Source organism: Clytia hemisphaerica, unplaced genomic scaffold (genome assembly GCF_902728285.1).
Source record: "Clytia hemisphaerica strain Z4C2 unplaced genomic scaffold, Clytia hemisphaerica genome assembly, whole genome shotgun sequence".
NCBI lineage: Eukaryota > Metazoa > Cnidaria > Hydrozoa > Leptothecata > Clytiidae > Clytia > Clytia hemisphaerica.
In genome coordinates, this window is record NW_027103994.1 from 703,137 (window position 1) to 725,337 (window position 22,201).

The window sequence follows — 22,201 nt, forward strand, 5'->3', positions numbered from 1 at the left end:
AAAAGGAAAAAAAAATCATACCTGCGCTGTTTGTAGTTTTTTGAAGAAGAGAAGAGAGGGTTAATAATGTTGTTGTTTGTTGTGGAAAATTAACTCTTCTTGTACTGCTTACTGAGCATGATCAATTTATTGGTGCATTCACTAACTACACAAAATACTTAGTAGTAAACAAATATCAAACCTCTTTAAATACTCTACAAAAGACCAGAAAATATGATAAAAATTTATACAGCAGCAGCAAGTTTCAAAAGCATGTCTGATGTGCATAATCAAGCAGCCATTAAAAAGTTCTCACAATGATTGTTTACAAGGGCTTGGTTACACTTTTTGCACTAGCGTATTTTATTTATTAAGAAAAGCCCTGTTTTTTATCACTTTTTATCTTTTGTGAGTGAGTCCACCTTTAGAATATTTGCCGTAGTACGCCCGCAGCCAAACGCCCACGCCATAATTTGCGCCCCAAAAAATGTCTCGCCAGACACACGGAAGGCTATCGTAATACTTTCGCTAAGCGAAATTAATAATGATAATAATACGGGATTTAGTTTGTATAAACGACTGGAAGAATCCGGTGTTCCAGCCTTATAGATACAGGGGCTAGCTACGCAGAAACTTGCGTAGCGAGAAAACAATTTATCAAGCAACAACAAACTCTCAAAACGAAATCAACTCAAATGAAAACCTTTCAATACACAAATCCACACATATTTTTTTTCTCAAGAATTATTTTGAGCAGGAAAAAATTATAATCGCAAATATTGACACTTTTCTTTTGTTTGGAGTTAGTGCACAAAGGTTTCTAGACGACTAAAATTGTTCCATTCATTACTTTTTGCTTTATTTCTACTATGTATAAATTAGTCGTCTAGCTTGCTAGACTAAAGCATAGTGAGCTTCAGCCGAAAAAAAAATAAAAAATGAGTGTACCCACCAGAGAATTTAAACCTTCAAAATTAAATTCAGATCACTATAAATCTGAATGTAAATAATTGAAGTTTAGATCCCCAGAAAAGAATTCTTTGATGAAGAGATTTGGTGATATTTTCCATAAATTTCTTTCAGAGAATGTAATATTCAAATGTCAATTCAGATTGTCAAGAATCTGTATATTGCAAAAATGAAAATTAGATTCCACAAGAACCATTTTCAGAAGATCTTTGCAAGAAAAACTTAACGACTACATAGAATTATTTCAGAGCATGTAATCTACAATATTCAGCTAATATAATATAATAAAACGCTAATAATATTTTCACATCAGAGAAAATAATCTTCAAATTTCAATTCAGATTGCGATCAGTACAAATTGAAGAAATGAATTTTAGATTCCCAGAAACGAAATCTTTGGTAAATATTCTTGATGATTCTTCGAAATTCAATTCAATTCAGTTCAAATTACCACTATCAAAATCGACGAATCCTTAAAGTTTAGATTCCCAGAAAAAAAATCAAACGAATATTGAAATTGAAGATTGAAGACTGGATTCGATTCGATTCATAAGTTTAAGTGAAATATAAAATCATGAATCGAATTCAATCTTCAATTTTGATTCCAGCTGCTCAAATCAACCCTAGAAGTCTTAAATTAACTAACGGCTTTTCAGTTAAAATTATGTTAAAGCATGTTACCAAAGTTATTATAACATTCTGTAAACTAATTTTAACTGATGAAGATTTGGTAAATTTTCACATCAACATACTCAGAATTTTAATGAAATGAATCACTCAAGACAAAACAATGAAGTCGAACACGCGCGGGAAACATAAATCTGTTAGAGTTATGGAAATTTCGAGTTAAGGAGTAAGGTTTTTAAGGTATTTTTAGCTGAAGGGACTAGAAAACTTGTTCGAGTTAAGAAGTTAAGACATTCCAGTAATAGAGGTTCAAGTTAGAGAGACTTCACTGTATTTAAATATATTTAACCTTGAAAGTACTACTATTAGCGATTTTAAGTGACTGAAGCGATTTGGAATAACCCGTAATTCTGCCCCGCAAAATCGAGGACGGTAAAAGTGCTGATTTACCGTCGTCCTCTGTTGGTCATGATCTAGTCAAATTAGAACCTTACCGTCTCCGTCGCTGAAAAACACACATACATAAACTTGGTATTGATTCCGAAGAAGGTGAATATAGATAGATAACTTATCAAGCGGCCGTAGTGCAAAGTTTGACTATTGGAGACTACGGTGAGCAAAGTTGTGGAACCGTGAACCGTGACCAGGACATACCAAAGATTTGAAACATGGTGCCTTAATGGTCAACAAATAAAGAGGGTGTGTGGAGAAATCCAGGGCGGAGAGTGGCGCCGTCGCTCCCCTACCTTTTGGTAGACAGCTATCGAAAGAGGCACCTCAACTCCAACTGAGGTTGCAAGACTAATTAACTATTTCAGTGACGTTTTCACTTTAACATTCTCAAAATTTGATGACTGATTTTTCAAGGCAAACAAAGGTTCACAAGTAAAATCGCGCTCATCAGCTTTTAAGAATATATTTTAAGATTTACTTACTTTATTTCAAATTTATCAGTGATGTTTTTCGAATCGACATTTTTCAAAATTCAATGATCTCTAAGGGGAAAAACAAAGATTTATACCTTTAGTTACTTAGATTCATGAACGCAATTGTTGGTTTGTTGTTCGGGCTTTCTGCTGCAACATAAAAATTTTTGGATGAAATATTTTTTAATTTAGCAAAAGAATATTTGACGTCAATTTTCTACTGTGACGAAGAATAATAACAGTAAGGTTGTTTCTGTTGTCGTGGACAAAATCATGCGAATCATTATCGTTCCATAGCTTTGAAAATTAAATTATTGATTGCATCGATACGATAAATGATGTCACTTGCATCAAATTAGTTCAAAAACTTAAAAAAGCCCTGTGCTCCACCGCAGATCTATTTAGCGAAAAATACCTCATGCTGTTTTACTGTAACACAACGAATTTCGCATTTATTTTTCTCAGGTATTGAAAATTGGAGACATTCCGCACATTTACCATACTAATCTAAAATTCAATAATACCGTAATTTCTCTAATTTAATACGACCAAAAAAATAATTATTTTGGAGGTGTCGCACTAATAATAGGAGGATATAAATTGCTCTGAATCTGGAATCTTTTTATCGTACTAATAATTAGAGGAAAAACTTTGTAAAGGCGCGCTAAATTGGAGGAAAAATAAAAAAGACAATTTTTTTTATTTTTTCTATTTTTTGTTTTTCTGTTTTCTGTTTTTTGTTTCTTTCTTTTTTAAGCTTTTTTCTAACCCATATTTTCTTCTCTTTTCAAACTCTTCCAACTTTTCACGTGTCATCTGCCTCATTTGGGCGAAAAGATCAGCGTTCTCAGTCTTTAAAAATCAGTTCGTACTATAATTAGAGGAAAATTTGAACTTTACCGTATTAAATTAGAGGAAAATCAAAAGTAGGTAAATGGGTGCTCGCACTAATAATTAGCGGATTTAAATTAGTTCAAAATGACGAAAATAATTTCCTCGCATTAATTAGAGGACGTATTAAATTAGAGAAATTACGGTAGGCCCATATAGCTTTATGTTGTAACAAAAGTCACAATAATCGGTACTATTTCGGTAATATATCCGTTCAGATTCTCTTGGAATGTTGAAAGCCGCAAATAAAAGAACAGGAGATAACTTGAAAAACTGCACAATTACTCAACAGATTTTACGATCCAAAGAATCAATCCTTGAAAAATTAGAGATATCTGTCGCTGTTGACTTTACTTATGGTATTACGCTCAAAACAAATCTATAATACTCAAAAGATCTTTTTCAGATTGTAAGAATCGTTAACTAGTTCGACATCAAACACGGGTGGATACAGGTTTTAGTGTAAAAGTAGAGTATTCGGCTACGGTGCGGGAGGTGGTGTTGTGGGTTCAAACCCTGGCTGGGTCACTTAATGCCTTTCTACTTGATCCTTGATAATGAAAGAGAAGGAAAAAAGAGAAGGACCAATGGTGGGATTAATCCACAGAGAAAGAATGGCGCCCTCCCCTATGTACGGGTAAATAACTATCAACATTTTCAGAATTTAACGACATGATATTTCAAGGCAAAAACAAAGATTTGCAACAAGTGAAAACACAATGGTTAGCTCCAGAAAATAGAGAGAAAGCACTAAATCAATCGGCTTTCAAAAAAAAACCTCTATTACCTGCAAATTTGTACCCTTTTGCATATGCCTGGCGACCACGGCTTTTTCTCGACACTGTTCCGTCTGTAACTTTTTACAAATATTCTCCTAGAAATCGTGCAGCAAGATTGACGTCCCAAGATTGTGCGTGCCTTAAGGGTTGAGGTTTTCAATCTCCCAAAGTTTCTCTAAGGGTCAAAGTCAAGATAGTAAGAAGACTTTTGATAAAATAACAACTATGATTGCTAGGGTCAACCAAAACCGCTCTCGGACTATGAATACATTAAAGTTTGAGAAGTCCGATGAGGAAGAGTATTTGATGTTTTAACACCAACCGTTCTCAAAATATACAGACTGAAAATTCGAAAACAGATATGAAGACCTTGACAGCTTTCGATTATGCAAGAATCGGGTAGGAACAACAAAATTAATGTCACCGTGATGTTTTTTTTTGTTAAAACCTGCACAGCTAGCTCTGGCATTTATAATTCAAAGAATTCGAAAAGAAAACACATGAAAATTCTCAGAATATACGCCGAAAATTCATAAGCAGGTTTACTAGAACTTGAAACTTTACAAGGTACATCGACCAAGGATACAAGAATCAAGTGATAAAACCGCGGTCAAAGTCTTAAAACCGTGATCTATTTTGCGATATTTTTGGTTCAACTTCGTCTGAGAATCGTGAAAGCAACAAATAAACGAACAGATAATTTAAAATCTGCCTCATTAGATGTAACAAGTTTTATCATCATTGCAATTGCCACTTCATTCAAAGACAAAAGCCTATGAAACTTTTATTTTCTATTTCTGGTTCGTTTGCATGAGGCTCTGGGGCCCATTTTCGCAACTATAGACGCTTTTGACAGCAGCTTGGACTGACTGCCCAATTCCCCTCGCATGAAATGAGTTGACCCGGGCGAAGACTAGTCTAGCCTGCTTGACGACTTATTCAGGCGTATTAGAATATAATAGCGAGTTTATGTATTTGCGCTTTTGAGGACGGTAAAGTGACTGAAGCGATTTGGAATAACCCGCAATTCTGCCCCGCAAAATCGAGGACGGTAAAAGTGCTGATTTACCGTCTCCGTCGCTGAAAAACACACATACATAAACTCGGTAATAATGGGAAGGGACACGGATTATGAGTGACTCCAGTCAAGGTGAAAGTTCTTTCACTTACCAAGTGAACCGCTACGAGTGAGAATTGAACCGCCTGTGCGGCAACCAAGATTAATGACAACTATACCACTGACAGCGCCTTTTTATTCCGGTCCTGGCTTTGTTTTTTTAATGGACACAACAAAAATTACAGTCTAGTACGTTCAACAAAAACATATTCCCCCGTGTCTACATCAACCATTCTCCTTAAGATCTAATTTCTATGATTTTAAAAACAGGTGACTTCGAATCTGTACCCAAATAATCATGATTGCGAACTGGAAAACCCTTTAACCATATTGTCGACAATCGCTGATAATTTACATAAAATTATTTTTAGAATCTAACTACTACAATCTCAAAAACAGATATTGAATCTGTCAAATCAAAGGTAACAGTAGATTCTAAGAACTGATGTCTAATTAAAATTCAATCGATGTATGCCGATTTATTTCTATCATGCTATCTTGAGAATCTAAACATCTGAAAATCGAAAAACAGAAAACCTAACTCTGCTTCTAACAACCTCAGAGTTCAGATAGTACATGGGCTTTGATCGATTCAAATAGATGAAAAAAGAAACCGCACTGCAAGAAAAATCCGTGAGAATTCGAATAGATTTATTTTTATTACCTCATCATAGTTAGATTAACTTTTACATTAAACTTTCTCTCTAATTCGAATCTCATTTCTTTTCGTATATGATTTCTGTAATTTTGGTCCCCTTCAACTGCAAAGTTAAATTATTTTGAAATTCGAATCTTCCTCTAGAAAAAAACGCCTCATTCCTTAAAAGTCGAATTAAAGATTCTCAACTGTATAAAGTTCGATTGAAAGACCGATTCTTATTTAGACTGACTCGCAAAGTTTATCTTTCAAACTGAACAAGGAAAAAAAGACTTACCAACATTCCACTAACCACCAACACTTTCCTTGAGAACAGTATTTTTCTTTTTTCGAATGAACGATATACAAATAATATGCTTTGTTTATAAAAAAATCACTACAAAAAAAAAATATTTGACGTCAATATTTTTAAAAGTTAATACATTTGGCGTCATTCTCATTCATTAGGTCAATAGGGCGTATCCATCGGTAATATAGGTATCTTTCTTGAAGACAAAGTCGAATCATGTGACAGGGTATAATAATATTAGAGAAGCTGCCGATTTTTATGAACTCAATTATCCCGAGTTAAATTTTTGGTAGTGATTGTTCGATGAGGAGTCACCTTAGAAGCGATAGCTGAGTGGTCATCGGCATAAACCCGGAATTGCCAGCTTTTAAATACCCTCTCTTTCAAATGTTCCGTTTTGTCCGTAGATAGCCGAGTCGGTTAGTCGTGGAATTTTTTAAAAGAATCGTCTTGGATAACTGCTACTGTATCCACGTAAAATATTGGCTCTAAAAAAGCTAAAAAATCTTGAAATGGGAAATATGGCAACTCAAACCGAATGTACCGAAGTTATAATAGGCATGTGTTGATTTTGTTGCGTCTCACTATTGATTTTCCGTTTGCACGTTAGTAAGAGTTTTTGTATTTCAATTTTGAGTTCATCTTTTGAATCGCAGTCAGGGATTTGTGATAATTGTGTTTTCAACAAGTTACAAAATAAATCGTCACCCTCGTTGTAAACGCTTCGTGAAGGCTGTACTACGGATCGTTGCGTTATTTCGTTTGTTGAGATGTTTGAAATTGGTGCTGAAATGAAATTATTATAATACTTTTATGGGATAAAAGTAGTAAGTAAGTAAGTAAGTAAGTAACTATTTATTTACCATTTGAACACTTAAAATACATGAGACGGTATCCACAAAATAAAAAAGGATGGAGACCGCCTTATAGCCTGGACTAATCATAAAAATGCGGCCACCTAAGTGCAAGTAACAATTGTAAAATACATAAATTATTTCAGTAGATTAATTTGAAATTTTTTGCCACCGCAGGAAGCCTAAAGCTTCCGAGGATGGCATTCATAGCTTCACTCGTGAGGGAAAGTTGGGAAAACATCTCATAATTTTGCGCGCGCGTTTCAGTATTTTAGTTCCGCTTAGCGGAACATTATCAATTAACGGTTATTTGATTTCCCGGAATGAAGAGCGATAAGCCGTGTTTTACAGGATAGCTCTTTTTTAGCTTGCGCGGCGGACGTTTGTTTCTTCCTATCGTGTCGGAGCTTTCAAACAATGTCAATTGAATTATCTGGTATTTCTTCTATTGACTATGTTTCAAACGATCAGCCGATGGCTCTGGCTTTAGGTATAAGGTAATGTCAGCGATAAAAAAGGAAAGTTGGTGGACCTGATGTGATGGTGGCAGACATCTTGAATTTCTCCCTGTTTCTTTAAATCTGTTTTATTCCAGTTATTAGCACAGTCCAGTAGTCCAATCGCACTACTTTTCTATAAACCCAACAATCCAGTGTGAGTCTGCTGAAAGGAAAACTAAACAATTTGAATCCTTTTTAGACATTGAGATTGATTTATATTTTCCAGCGAAACAGAACACAGACTGACAGAACAACAGTCTGACAGTTATTTATATAGTTTTTTCCATCATCGTTCTAACACTATTGATACAGAACAGCACACAGCTGACAATTAAAAGAATTTTTGAAACTGAACTAAAGTATAAAACAAGGCGCCCTATAAAGGGAAATTCCATAAAGGAAAGTTTGCATTTTGCAAAAATCTATATATACAGTAGTTGACACTCTCTAATTCAAATTTCAAGGGATTCTCATCGAATACCACAGCATATTGAATATTGAGAAAGTCTCCCAAATCCCTAAAGTAAATATTGAATTATAGAGTAACACGGGAAGAAGAAGGCGAAGCGAAGGTTGATTATTGCGATTGGTTTTTGAACGTCGAATCAGTACAATAACCGAAGATCTTGCTGAAAATTTATATAAGTTTTTTGGAAGAAATCTTTGATATTTGCAATATTTGAGGAGTCAAATTTGAGTTTCTAATTTGAACGCAACAAAATCGAACATTTGAATTTCAAAATATCTGGCATTTTTTTTGTTACTAGAAATCAAATAAGAGAGTGGTTTTTCAAAACCTTTAAAGTGACTTCAAATTTTTATCCAAAACGGGCTTATCAAATAGTAGAACGTCAAATTAGACAGTGTCAACTGTAATTACATTTTTTGCTTTTTGCTCCTAAAATAATTTGAAGATTTTTCACAGTATGGCAGAGGAAGACTTTGCGATTAATCTAGACACTGCATTGAATGTTGCACATTTCCGAAATTCAAGCAGGACAACTGGCAGTCGTACCTATTCTTGCGCTGTTGATTGCTTTCTTGAAATATGTTACCGCTTGCTTCTTCCAGAAATGAAAGCTAAAGTATCATATGAAAAATCAAGTGATTTTTTTAAGCTGCTTCAATTAAGTGGATCAATGGAAATTTCACTTGAAGATTACGATATGAAAAGTAATGCTTTTCGACTGCTGGATGAAATTAGGGAACCGGTATGGTCTAAGATTAGTTCTAAGATTAAGGTTCTAAGATTAGGTCTAAGAGTTTCAAGAGATTTTTGGAAGTAATATTTTCAAAGAATTATCAGAAGAAGAGAGACATGTTTTTGAAACAAGTTTTGTAATTCAGGGTACTTGTAATAGTTGTGGTAGTGAGAAGGAACAAAGAGAAACGGGTAGCATTGTCAGTCTTCTTTCGCATTTTTTATATCCAGAGATTTTAGTTGATGCAAGTTTGTGGCCAAACTGTGTATCAAATTCTCTTAATCCAAGCTCAGAAATTAATTGTGATTCTTGCTCTGTCAACATACCAGCACAGATTCAAGTTGTTAATTTGCCTATTTTTCTTCTTATAGAACTCTGTACAACAGTATGTATAAACAATTGTAGATTTTTTGAGGAGATTATTGCCACCGCAGGAAGCCTAAAGCTTCCGAGGATGGCATTCATAGCTTCACGCATAAGGAAGTTGGGCAAACATCTCATAATTTTGCGCGCGTTTTTCAGTATTTTAGTTCCGGTTAAATGGTGTACCGTAACATTCTTAGCTTGACTGTATTTCTATTGTTTTATCATCATTAAAAACACTTTTCCGGATTTTTTTTGATCTGATTACCCATTTTCAAAGCTCTATATGTCTTTTTTTATGACCTCAGGGAGTCAAATTAAGGGAAATTCCTTTTTTTGTTGGGAAATTCCCTATTTAAACCACAAGTAGTTATTAACCGCTCTGACCAGGTCAAATTAGAAATTTTTATCCTTTCATAAACATGTCGTTTGACTATTACAGTAAAATGGCAGTTTAGTACAGTAGCGTTTAGTATGCTATGAACAAACCATAATATACCATTATTTTGGTAATAAAAGAGATGATAAATAAATAACTTTACCTTATCTCTATAAGAAGATATCTCCGAGATGGACACAAATTGCTAATATTTGTAGACTAAATTTTGCTTCAGATGAGATGCCATTCTAACAGAAGTAACGGCTATAAGTAACATTTCTTTCCAAATTCAACAATTTATTTGATCGTTCTTCTGCGGTGGCACTTTAATGAAAATTATGGCTAGTTATTTATTTACGGATTAAAGATAAGCTGTGGGTAGGGAGTGTGCTCAGTATTCCCTAAGACAGTGAGTAAAGGCAAGAGATTTGACAAAGCTAGAATCAGATGAGCTCAGAGTAATATTTGGATAAGATCGCTGAATACTATTCCATTGTATTATGCAGATTTTAGAAAAAGATTTGTTACCAAAAGTAATGGTATTGTAGGAAGGAACAAAAAGGAGCTTCAATCTTGCTCCTCTGGTACCTTGATTATCGTCACCTTCAGCTTCAAGCTGAACAAATTCAAAAAAATTAAGAAGATCTTGGGGTAATCTATTGTTCAAGATTTGTGAACAAATGAAATATTAAGAGATTTGACTAGGTCAAAGATTTTAAGAATTTTAAGATCAGAAAAGAGTGGAGAAGAAGGACATTGAAAGGAATTAAAAGTCATGAGACGTAAGGCTTTCTTTTGAAGAATAAATATAGGTTTGGATGTGGTGTTTTCAGTGAGGCCCCAGAGCTGACAACCATATTGGAGATGAGAGTGAAATAGAGCGAAGTAGATGTTAACTAGAGTTTTTGTTGGAACGTAGTGCCTGAGCTTAGATAAGATACCATTTGCTCGAGCAAGTTTGGCTGACAAAAAAGTGGTGTGAGCTTTCCAATTGAGATGCGAATCAATCAAAATACCAAGATATTTGATATGGGAGCTTTGAAAGATTTTCTTACCTCCGATTTTAAGAAAAGGGATGAAAGGAAGAGGTTTGCGACAATGTCTAAAGATTAAAAATTCTGTTTTCCCTGCATTAAGGGAAATTTTATTCGCTTTCAACCATGTTTGGAGGGATCTCAAGTCACGATTGACTCTGTTGCATAATGAAAGCAGATCAGGGTTAAAATGTAAGAGGTGGGTATCATCAGCAAAATGAAAAGTTTCACTTGAAAAGATGGCATTGTGAAGATCGTTTATATAAATAAAAATAAAAGGGGTCCAAGAACAGAGCCTTGTGGAACTCCATGAGGAATTATTTTAATAGAAGACTCAGTGGAGGAGATGGAAACAAACTGAGATCTATTGGATAGATACGATCTAAACCATTCATTAGCTTTGCCTCTGATTCCATAATGATTTAATTTTGAAATCAGAATAGAGTGATCAACAGTGTCAAAAGCCTTTTGCAAATCAACAAACACACCGCATGCAAAGTCACCACTATCAAGAGATTTACGAATACGTTCAACAATGTTAAGCAAAGTGTGGATTGTTGAGTGAGATCTACGAAAACCAAATTGACGTTCAAAAAATACGCGATGAGAATCTAGAAAAGTAATGATACGAGAGTACATAAGTTTTTCAAGAATTTTTTTCGATGTTGGAAAGTAAAGAAATTGGGCGGTAATTAGAGATCTCAAGAGGGGAGCCTTTGTTTTTGAAAACAGGAATTACTTTGCAAAGTTTAAGCATTGTGGGGAAAGAACCACATTCAAAAGAAAGGTTAAAAAGAAAAGATAGCGGTCCAGAAAGGTCAAATTTTAAAAGGCGAAGGATTTTTTGGGGGATGCTATTGGGACCAGATGATTTATTTGGGAAGGGATTTAAATAATTAATAAAAACTTCAGCTGGGTTGACACGGTCAAGAAAAATAGAATTTCTGATGCGGTTCTTACGATAATGGGAAAAGTGATGGTTGGTTGGACCAATTTTGGAGCGAACAGTTGGCGGTACATTTTCAAACACCATTCCAAGGATGCCAGCTGGTTCATCAAAGCTGACGATGACACATTCCTTATCATGGAAAATTTACGACATTTCTTATCCAGTTATTCTTCAAGTGATAAACTATTTTTCGGTCATAACTTGTGGCATCATAGCACAGACTACAATAGCGGTGGTGCCGGCTATATATTTAGTAGGCAGACTTTGATAGAGTATTTTAGTATCTCAAAAACCTGTGAGTCTAAATCTAATGCAGAGGACGTTGCAGTTGCAGCTTGTTTGAAGAAGGTTGGGATCACACCATCAGATACTCGAGATGATGATGGTAGGGAGACATTCCATCCATTTGCGCCAGACTTTCATTTAATACCGGGTAGTATTGGCAAAGACAATTGGTTATATCAAAGAAGTCGATGGGAGCTGGTAGAAGGTGTTGGGTGTTGTTCTAAATATTCGATTGCATTTCATTATACAACTACTAAAAGAATGTATTTATTGAACTATTATTTATATGTTTTGAAGAAAGGATTTTGATAAGGAAAATATTCTTTAAAAGGATAATTTATTGAAGTACATTTAATTTGCTTTAAATTTCTACCTCTTGACAATATTCAGTGGTTTTTGTTTTGGAAAAACGAATATGTGAAAGGAGCAAGCAGAAAAGTCAGTTGTGTTTTATCTTAAATTGATCATCAAATAACTTCTTTAGTTAACACTTACTTCATAACAAACGTTTTTAATACAGGGTGTACCAATACTACAAAGTTAACGAAGTCATGTGGCATGAGCAATACCTTGCGCGTGCCAAAATAGCACTCCATAAAAAATATGTCATAGATTATGACGTGCTAACAGCCCTTGCAAAAGGGATTTTGTACATTCTTGTATATTTTAGGAGTGCCATTTTAGCACTTGCAAACCATTTTAGGTGTGTGCCAGCGTGTGCGAGTGCAACAGCACGCCATACACGGCCAGACCTGCATGTGAATACAAGTTGTACAAGACTGCAAAGTAAACGAAGTCATTTTAGTGCTGGGTTATGTCTGATTTCCTGGACCCTTATTTACTAGGAGATAATCGTAATTGGCATTTTATTTATAATTAGGGATAAAAAAGTTTTGTATATTTTTATGCAGTGTAAAAAATGTACATATGGTCATATTTTTGTTGTAGATAAACTTGAATTTACTTTCGAATTTACGGAGAAAAATGTGATATTTCTTTGCAAAATTCTTTTCCCCTACGATATTAGATTCCTGGCTGGGGAAAAAGTTGGACAATGTTCTTTATGTTGGACTTCCACTGATTGGTCTAATCCCATCTTATCTAGCCCACTTTGGAGAAGTTTCTCCCTATATCAATCAGAGAAGTTTTTCTCTGTATTGATCAGAAATACACCTTTTCGAAAAATTGCTGCGCGGGCATTTTTTTGTCCGTTTTACCACCCAAAAACCTCCCAGTCTTTTTTCGCACTTAAAACAATAGAAAAAGGTGTAAAAAAGGATTAGGTCGAGTTTAGGGGGATAATTAAATAATGAAGTGGCACGCGCCTGACCGCGCGACTACGGTCGAAAAGGTGTATATATAGGTGTATTCCTGGCAGCTTCAATTTGGGGATGATAATTTTGTTACGTTTTTTTGTTTTGTTTTAGTCAAATAAAAATAAAAACAAACCGAAAAATTAAAATGTAAAAAGATGTTTGGATACTTTTGGTAAAATCTCGATGGTTCCATAATGAGTTGCTACCATCGTAATAATATTGTCTTGGATTCGGCTATTGAAACTTAATAACAGTGAGTGATTCATTCTTTTTATTTTTACCATTTGATTTTTTATTACTTGGCTGGTTTCATGCTTCCTGAACGGGGTGGGAAAAAAGTTACTCTTAGGTTCCAAATAAACGGCAAATTCTCTACTCCCCCCCCCCGGACCTTATTAGGACCCCTCATTTATTATTCTTTAAGAATATTTTCAGCTGTCAAAGAGATGACCCCTTATTTTGCTCTAAATAGCCTGATTTTAGGCTTGAAACTCAAAAAGTTAAGAACATCCCAAGGCTTTTTTTTGGATTTTGGATGTTTTATAACAAAAAACGTGTAGCTTGGAGTTGTTTTAGGAATAGACTACTTCCATTTTTTGTTCTTGTTTATATTGGTAAAAAGAAATGTTTTAAGCTCATGGGCCACTGTATTTCTTATTTAGACTTTCCTGGCTGGTCTTTAGTATATATCCATATCTCACTGGTAACAATTCCGAGAAACAGCGCTTGTCAATCTTGAGATTTTAAGCCCACGTCACTAAAAAACAGGATGGTCGAAGGGTTAAGACTCGTTATGCTCGTGTTATAAGGTATGCACAATACTAGTGCTATATTCCAAACCCTGTCAATCCCCCGGGGGGGGGGGCACTCGATTTCTAAACAACGGCATGTGCCGTCAAAATATTGGCTTTCAAAATCAAACCTTTACAGTGCAACCCTTGAGCAGTGAAAAGGTACCCTTACAGTGCATTTTACCGAACGTTTCTGACCCTTACAGTGTAGCTTGATTTCATATCTTATTTTGCTGAATCCATCTGAAAATGAGCCTAAGATGTCGATACAATGTGCAAAACAAATTAAAATGGGTGCGAGTCAAAACTATAAAGATACATCCGATTTTTACTGTCAGACTTGTTATTCAGCAGTCCCCAAATATACCCTTACAGTGTATCCAGCTAAACGAACACCTTTGTAGTGTACTCTATCAAAATACACCTTTACAGTGCATTTCAAGGGTCTCGAAAAACCTAGCCTTGAGGGTATGTGCTACCGTGGGTCGGACCATATGAGTGATCCCCCAGAGCTGTCGATACAGTAGTAAGAATTTTAAAATCATAAGATTTAGACATCGATACTGTATAGCATTGAATATGCATTTGTTTTTTTATAAAAACATCCAAAAATTTTGAAGCCTATGGATGTTCTTAACTTCTTGACTTTTGAGCCTAAAAATGTTCTTAACATATTCTTATTTTCACTATTATGAGAGTATTTTTTGTCCATTTTCCAAAGAAAATAGATGTTTTAGGGTCTACAAAGCCTTAAAATGTTCATAACTTGTCCTTAACATTTTGGCCATCGAAGCCTTATGTTCTTATATAGTTTGTTCTTATAAAAAAATCATGTTGTGTATAGCACTGAATAAGTGTCAATGTTTATCATTGAAATTAACGTTTTTAAAGGAATACACAGGAAAGTATCTATCCTTTTCTTTTTTTCTCTTTCTTTACTCGTTAAATCTAATCCTACTTTGTCTTAACACAATGTTAAGATGACAGCTTTGTTAATTTTTTTCATTTATGTATAGGTTACCCGCTGTATTAAAGTAATCTATTTTTTAGGAGTTATTAAGTTTTTAAAATGGCTTCCAGTTCAGTCTAGTTTGGTTCTGCTTCGGTTTGGGCCTTTTACAGTTGTCCTGATGCTAAAACAGCGACAATATATTCTATTCTTTTCTAATGAATGGTGTTATTATGATCAAAGAAAAACAAGTTTTGAAAAGAATAAAATGTAACAAGACACTTTCATATATGCGTCACTTGATGGTCGGAAAATGACTTGACTGACTTCTAGGGACTCTTGTGTATAATAACACATTCATGTCAACGTGGTGTAATGTCTGATATGTGGAAAAGATTGTTTTATGAAATCTAAACTTGAATACGTTGTAGTTGTTTTCAGAAGGATGGCGTTTACGAATTATAGACTTATCAGGACTAATTCAGTAGCGTAGCCAAGGGGGGGGGCGCAAAATTTGTGTAGGAGAGTAGATTTTTATGACACAGTAATTATATTTTGTAATTATATATCTGATAATTATAATTATAGTGTCAAAAAAATCTGCTCTCCTACACAAATTTTGCGCCCCTCCTGTCTACGCTACTGCAATTAAGTAAGTAAGTCATCGACCACAGTCAAAGGTGACTTTGAAGGCTCCTCTTTTGATAGCTATGGTAAGAGAGGGTGACACTCTTTCTGACACTCTTTCTCCCTGGATTGCTCCACTAACCCTTAATCTTTATCTTAATTTTGGAGCATTAATCAGAAAGCATCAAGTTTTATTTTGTACTAAGTACGAAGTTTTTGGTATAATCCTGTCTGGGACACACGACCTTGCGTCGGTGTTGAATTCTCTACGTTTGCACTACGGCCAGGCCTACACCAAAGCCTGTCTGAAATGAAACTAGTTTTGAGTTTAATTGGGTCAAATGACCTCAAATCCCAGAAGTCATTGGATTGATGTAATACACGTTTTTTTTATGAGAACATCCAAAATGTTTGAAGCCTTCGGATGTTCTTAACTTTTTCAGTTTTAAGCCTAAAAATGTTCTTAACATGTTCTTATTTTGACCGTTTTGTGGGTATTTTTGACTCTTAAAATGTTCTTAACTTGTTCTTAACATTTTGGCTATCGAAGCCTTATTTTCTTATATAGTTTGTTCTGATAAAAAAAAACGTTTAACAACTAAAAAGAAATTTGACGTCATTTGGCCCAAACCATGTGTTTAAAGCTTGAGAATTTTTGAGTACTATAAACCTTTTTCCATGAAAGCTTTTTAGTACATAATTTTCCAACTTTGAACGTAATTTGAATGGTAGTACTGTATTTGAGAGTGGTAAGCAGTCAAAGTGAACAATCAAAGAAAAAGTTCTTTCCTATGTGATCCTAGCCCTTTCTACACTATTCTTATTCATTGAGTGTATCATATCAGTTAAATAGTTTTAAAGATTTTAGCGTTGTCAAAAGTGAGCCAAATCAAATTTCTAAAGCGGCTTTGCAGAAAGCTAAGCTCTATTTTAATTTGCTTGGCTACGAAAAGCTCTTTAACACTTATATAAAATGTAGCCACAATATATTTGCTATGATGATTTTCTTTATCACCCTTACACAACTTGTACCTATATACAAGCTGTTATTGTAAGCAGTTACTTTTATAATCATTCTCTCGAAATAACCATACCAGCCTTCTCCAAGGAAACGGCAAAAAGATTTCAAGTAGTAATGTCCCCGCAATGGACACGTCAAATCGCTCGGCTGAAATGGGCGTTTTTTTCTGTAAGAACATACGGTTTTGAGGCCAGAAATTTAAGAACATTCTATGAGCATTTTAAGGCTTTTTGCGCTCTTTTACACAAAAATACCCACAAAAATGCAGAAAATAATGACATTTCAAGAGTACATTTTTAGGCTTTAAACACACAAAGTTAAGAGCACCAAAACAGACCCAAAGGGATCAAAAATCACCCTTACAAAACTTGAAGCTGTATACAAACTGTTATAGTAAATAACTTTCCCCGAAATAGCCCTGTTAAAACTTACCTTGCGTAAGCATCTTCCTTCATGTTGACCAATTGGAAACCGGCTGTTCGTTCCAGTCCTAATTTACGGTGCATCATCTCTTGTGAAAACACATCATCCACATCATCTGCGATGGAGGTCTTAGTGAAATGTGCCGCGTTCAGGCTATTCTTCAAGTATAAACCCGTTAGCCTGAGTGTCGCCGTTTTCTGTGCTTCCAGGTCCGATTGTAGCTCCTTGGAGCCGAGATGGAGTTGAAAAAAATTGTTTTGCTGTGCGTATATTAGGGAATTCATTTTTGCCAGTTCGCTATGGACTTGCTGGTATGTTGCCACGTGATCGATTCCAGGCGTTTGATTGGCTGTTGCGTCTTCGTCCATGAACCAATCAGAGAAGCCTCCGCCCAGTAGATGCATTCCAGACAATAAGGATATAGTGAAAAGGATCAAGGCTAATGTTTTAGTTTTGCAGCTAGACGTGACACTTTTATTGTTAAATCTAGTCCAGAACGGTGGTTTCATCGCGGCGTCCGTGGAGTTTGGGTCCGAGTCTTGCGTTTTAGTTGCGTTCGGGCTGATAATGTATTCTTTAAGGTTTGAGAGCTGTTCAGTGATTTGCAGGAGAAGCTCGTTCTGGATGTTTTGTGGTGCTTGTTGATTTTGATCTGCTCTTTTCTGAATGAACAACAAAAATCTTAAAATAAGTAATAGAGTTTATGTTTAAGCCGACAAAAGAGCAAGGGTATAATATGAAGCTTTAAATATTCAAATGAAATACATTCTAAAAAATATTCATTACTTATTTTATGTAATTTGTGACACTGGGTGCAAAAAGAAAGTTAAAAGCAAAAGTGGAATTAGGATTCTTCCCTTTAAAACTGGTCGTCTCTTAGAGGAAACGTTTCTTCGAATTAACAAACCTTTTTCTTTTTGGACTTTTTGTTTGCTGCATTTTCTGAATGTTTCGTACATTGCGCGAAATGTTCCTGTGAGCAGTAAAAAACAAAAAGAAAATACACGAACTCGATCAGTAGATTCCTTCCTGATAGCTACCCAAAGGTGTTTCCTGTTTGATGTGTCTAGGTACGTCATTTTCAGTGGTTAAAGCAGCGATTCTCGTGTTGGACAGACATGTAGTTTTACAACAAAAAAAGTTAGGCGAGATTCTTTAAATTTCGCTTATTTTGATAGTGTTTTGAGACGAAAATTACTCTTTTTTTTAACTTCTTTGAGGCGAGAGAACTTTGAACATTGCATTATGTCAGGCTATGCAAAGGGAATCAACTCTTTATACCAAGTCGATAGGAAAAGATATCCACACAGTTCGATGTACTATATGGTCCAAGGGTCAGCAATTACCAAACTTACGAAATTTTGGTTGGCAGATATTGAATTTGAAATCCTTGTTTATTGGTCATTATTACTAGGTCACAGTGTGGATCTAAACCACACTGAAACGACCGGCTTCCATCACGCATTTTATCTGATATTCCGATGGCGGATTGGCGGCCGCCCACGCTAAAGCTCTAAAGGGAGCGGGCCAATTTCCCATCGGAGAGGAATGATAGTCGGCCTTTGATGTGACGCATCCTCAGTCGGGTTCAACAGCCCTTGCATGTAAAGCTAAAAATATTTCGGTTGGACCCGCCAATCCCCAAAAACGAGGGCTGGGTTACCAGACCTCCCGCTGCAAAATCCTTGACCCGGTCTTGCAAAATTCCGTAATGTAAACCTTCCAGATGTTGAAAATTTTCCCGACCTTCAGAGCTTTAGTGTGTCGGATGAAAATTTCACCATCTGGGTGCCAGATAATCACGCATCACGCTCGCGAAAGAGCGCACGCACATTATTAACGCCTACATGTCATCTCCAGTACATTTCAGATTATTCATTGAAAACAGATTACAATATAGTCATTTTTCATGTCTCGATTATTCAATTCCGAATAAAAGACATTCAGGGAAAAAAAAGAGAAACACCTGGGTAATCTAGTTAAAAAAACCGAAAGTAAATGGAAGACAAAGTAATGAGCCAAGGCAAAAAGAGATTAGCGTACCACTATGAAAGAAACCGCCTCCGGCGGTCGATAATACACCCCTGTGTCACACACCCACTGGGACCCCAGCCCCACTGGAAAATTTGGCGAAAATTTCGTTCCCGGTGGGAAAATACTTTGAAATTTCATCCCCATCGGAAATTCAATGTTTAAGAATTGCACTTTAAAACCATCCCCACTGAATTTTGAGCCTTGGAACAATAGAATTTCGATCCCCGTTGGGATTTCAATAGGAGTTTTTATTCCCACTGAGGAAAAAAGTTCCACCGGCTAGTTCCACTGTTACAATGTAATAATAAAAACAAACAGTAATGTTACATCAAATCGATCCAATTCACCGGTCCATTTACATCCGTTGTCATGGTTACCACATAGCACATGCAATGAAAGTATGATGCGGTGCAACATCACGTTTGATACAATCTAAAATTTAGAAGAGAACATCTTTTAATATGTTTAATCGTCAGCCGTGCAAAATTACTCGAATCTGATTGGTTTAGAGGAGTGCGATTAATCGTTAATTGCACTATTAACACTTTTTGCACTCTTCGGCGGGGGTGACACTTTCCCTTTTTCTACAAAAACTATGTTACTAATGATTATTTACTGACGATTACTAGTACTAATCGAGAATAATTTGAATTATAGAGACTTTCCAGGCTGAAAGATTCCATTGAATTAGGTTCTAATTAGGCTTTCCCGTCTTGATTCTCAACCGCTATGATCGTATGGGACATCTTCAAAAGTCAAACTACCTCTAATAAGAGACCTAATTCATTGGAATCTTTCAGCCATGGAAAGTTTCTATAATTCAAACTATTCTCGATTAAGCAGGTTAACCCTTTCATATTCCTTAATCATAAAGTTCGTTAATAGAACAGAAGCTTCTTATCGTTCAATTTTATTAATTTATTACATAGATGTTTCGGTCCTTAACAGAGAACCATCCTCAGTACAGTAAGATTGTTTTGAAATTGAAATGAATTCTAATAACAAATTCTAAAAGCAGTTTGAAAAAAGGGAAGTCTAATCTAATTGCCTCCATTTGCAACTATAAAATGAGATAATGTTTTTTCGAATTATTTTCAAATTTGAACTAAAAGTGAAAATGAGCCATTAAAAATTGAATTAGTTATTCCAGAAAAAGAATAATTATCCCCGCGTTGAGAAGGCCACATTTAGAAGATCAAACCACTCGAGCAAGTTCTACGTTTCAAGAGCTCGCTTTTCACGAAATTTTCAAATTTCAACTCTCCAAAATTGTCCCAGGTTTTAAGGACACTCTGAACAGAGAGGTTGGGGAAAATTCTTTTTTATGAAATAGCTCAATAATGGAGCTTCAGTACAAACAAACCTGTCCTTCTTTGACAACTTCACGACATTGTGGACATTGTGTTGTGGCTCTGTGAATATTGAATGAAATTTATTAGGAAAATGGACCAAAATACTCAAAAAATAGTGACATTAAGAACGTTAACAACATTTTTAGGCTTAAAACTCAAAAAATTAAGAGGCAAAAAAATTGGATGTTCTTATAAAAAACAAACGTGTACCAGATGACTCAAATGAATGTTTGGCAAACTACTAACATCTAAAAAAACTTTTGTGCTTAACGTTATACTTATAATAGATAGAGGATAGTATAGAGGTATAACTTTTGTCAAGTAATTGTCAAGCTTTTGGAGTTAAATCTCTTCAGTTTCCAATACTTAAACATAAGCCATCCAATAATAGCTGAAGTTTCCATGTCTATAGTGATACAGTGGTGTCTCTTTATCTCGAACCTCTACCACTCGAATGTCACCTTAACTCGTTTAATGGTCCCTTATGTACCTTACTCCGTAACTCGAAATGTCCGTAACTCCAAAATTTCCTCGTGCGTGTTCGAGTTATGGACTCCACTGTATTCATAACGCCCGGGTCATTTAAGATGCTTCCGTATTAAAGATTATGTCATGAATATCATGAATATGACTTACTTTTGTTTAGAGCGGTGTAGCAAGCTTTTGAAGCATACAAAGCACATTCCATGGCCACACTTGAATTGAACAGGATTTCTCATCAATTTCAAACAAATGACACAAAATAAATCGGATGAAATATCTTGCACTGTTTCCACGTCATAACCTTCAACAAATGCCATCTTTCTTTAGTCGTGTGCATCAAAATGATACTATTTTTTGTTATATTATTTTGTATTTCTTTGTCATTTTAGTTTTTCTTCTGTAAAGATAAACAAACGTGAGGTTTAGCCCTAGATCCACAATTTCAAGGAATCAATTTCCACCAATATAATGTACAACGAAATAGAACACACATAGAATGCTAACCGCGACAATTTAGTTCAACAAAACACGCCGGTTTCATACCCCCGCACCGCGAAAATTGAGACCTTCCCTGGACCCTAGGATTGTTCAAAAATTTCACGGACTCCTTTGATTTTTTTACGGCTCTGGTTAGACAGAAAATATGACCTTCTCAGTATGGGGAAGGAGTGGTTAAATCGTTTTCTTGAATATTACCTCAATGGTAATGGTATATAAAAAATCCAATTCAAATCATTTTTGGCGACTTTAAAATTTTGAAATTTTTTTTAAGAAGAAGTGAAGACAGTTGAGGAGAATTTTCCATTTCTGAGATTATGAACCAAATTTGAGGAAATTTTCTTCAAGGTAAAAAGTTTTCCAATAAAATAGTCGTTAATAGTCGATCAAAGCCTGGCTTTTCTGGTTGGGTACTACCATAGATTTATAAACACCAAAGGGCTAGATGTCGAGCTTAAAGCCATCGCAGGCAAAAAAAATTGAATATCGGAAAAAATATTGTTGCTATTGTTTTCGAAAACCTGCGAAGCTTCTGATTGGTCAAATTGATGAAATTCTATTGTAATGTCACGTGACCTAGGTAGGATATCTTGCCTAACCACGGTACACTTTCCAGCAAAAGTACGACATCTAGTCCTTCAGGCTTTATAAATCTATGGGTAATACACGTATCTTGCGCTGATAAAGTCACAGTTCTAGTAGACTAGAGCCTACTGACTGAACTTTGCTTTCTGATTCTGATTGATGACGTAGACAAGGTCACAATTTTGCAAAAAATTATGTTAAAATTCCAAATAACAAAAGATTACTTAGAGTTGAAAAAAAAATTAGAGAAAATGAATAATAATAAGACTTGTAATTTAATGCTCTATTTTGAAATGATATCGATTTTTTACTACGCGGATT

At 35.2% G+C, this 22,201-nt stretch overlaps 2 protein-coding genes across 2 annotated transcripts in view; one reads left to right on the forward strand and one right to left on the reverse strand.

The window, feature by feature from the left end:
* Positions 1-2,732: 2,732 nt before the first annotated feature.
* The window catches only part of LOC136811231 (glycoprotein-N-acetylgalactosamine 3-beta-galactosyltransferase 1-like), a 68,160-nt gene continuing 48,691 nt past the window's right edge, over positions 2,733-22,201 (forward strand). The window contains exon 1 of the mRNA XM_067067844.1: positions 2,733-2,742. The gene's annotated coding sequence lies outside the window, so the exon portion shown is untranslated. The remainder of the gene's footprint in view (positions 2,743-22,201) is intronic.
* Positions 6,765-21,190, reverse strand: LOC136811287 (uncharacterized). Its single transcript, XM_067067904.1, has 9 exons — positions 20,951-21,190; positions 20,326-20,374; positions 19,290-19,394; positions 17,836-17,901; positions 16,938-17,590; positions 11,528-11,645; positions 11,089-11,178; positions 10,122-10,149; positions 6,765-7,021 (listed from the first exon to the last, which is right to left on the reverse strand). Exons 1-9 carry the CDS (start codon positions 21,112-21,114, stop codon positions 6,765-6,767), a joined length of 1,530 nt encoding a protein of 509 aa, XP_066924005.1. The 5' UTR covers positions 21,115-21,190.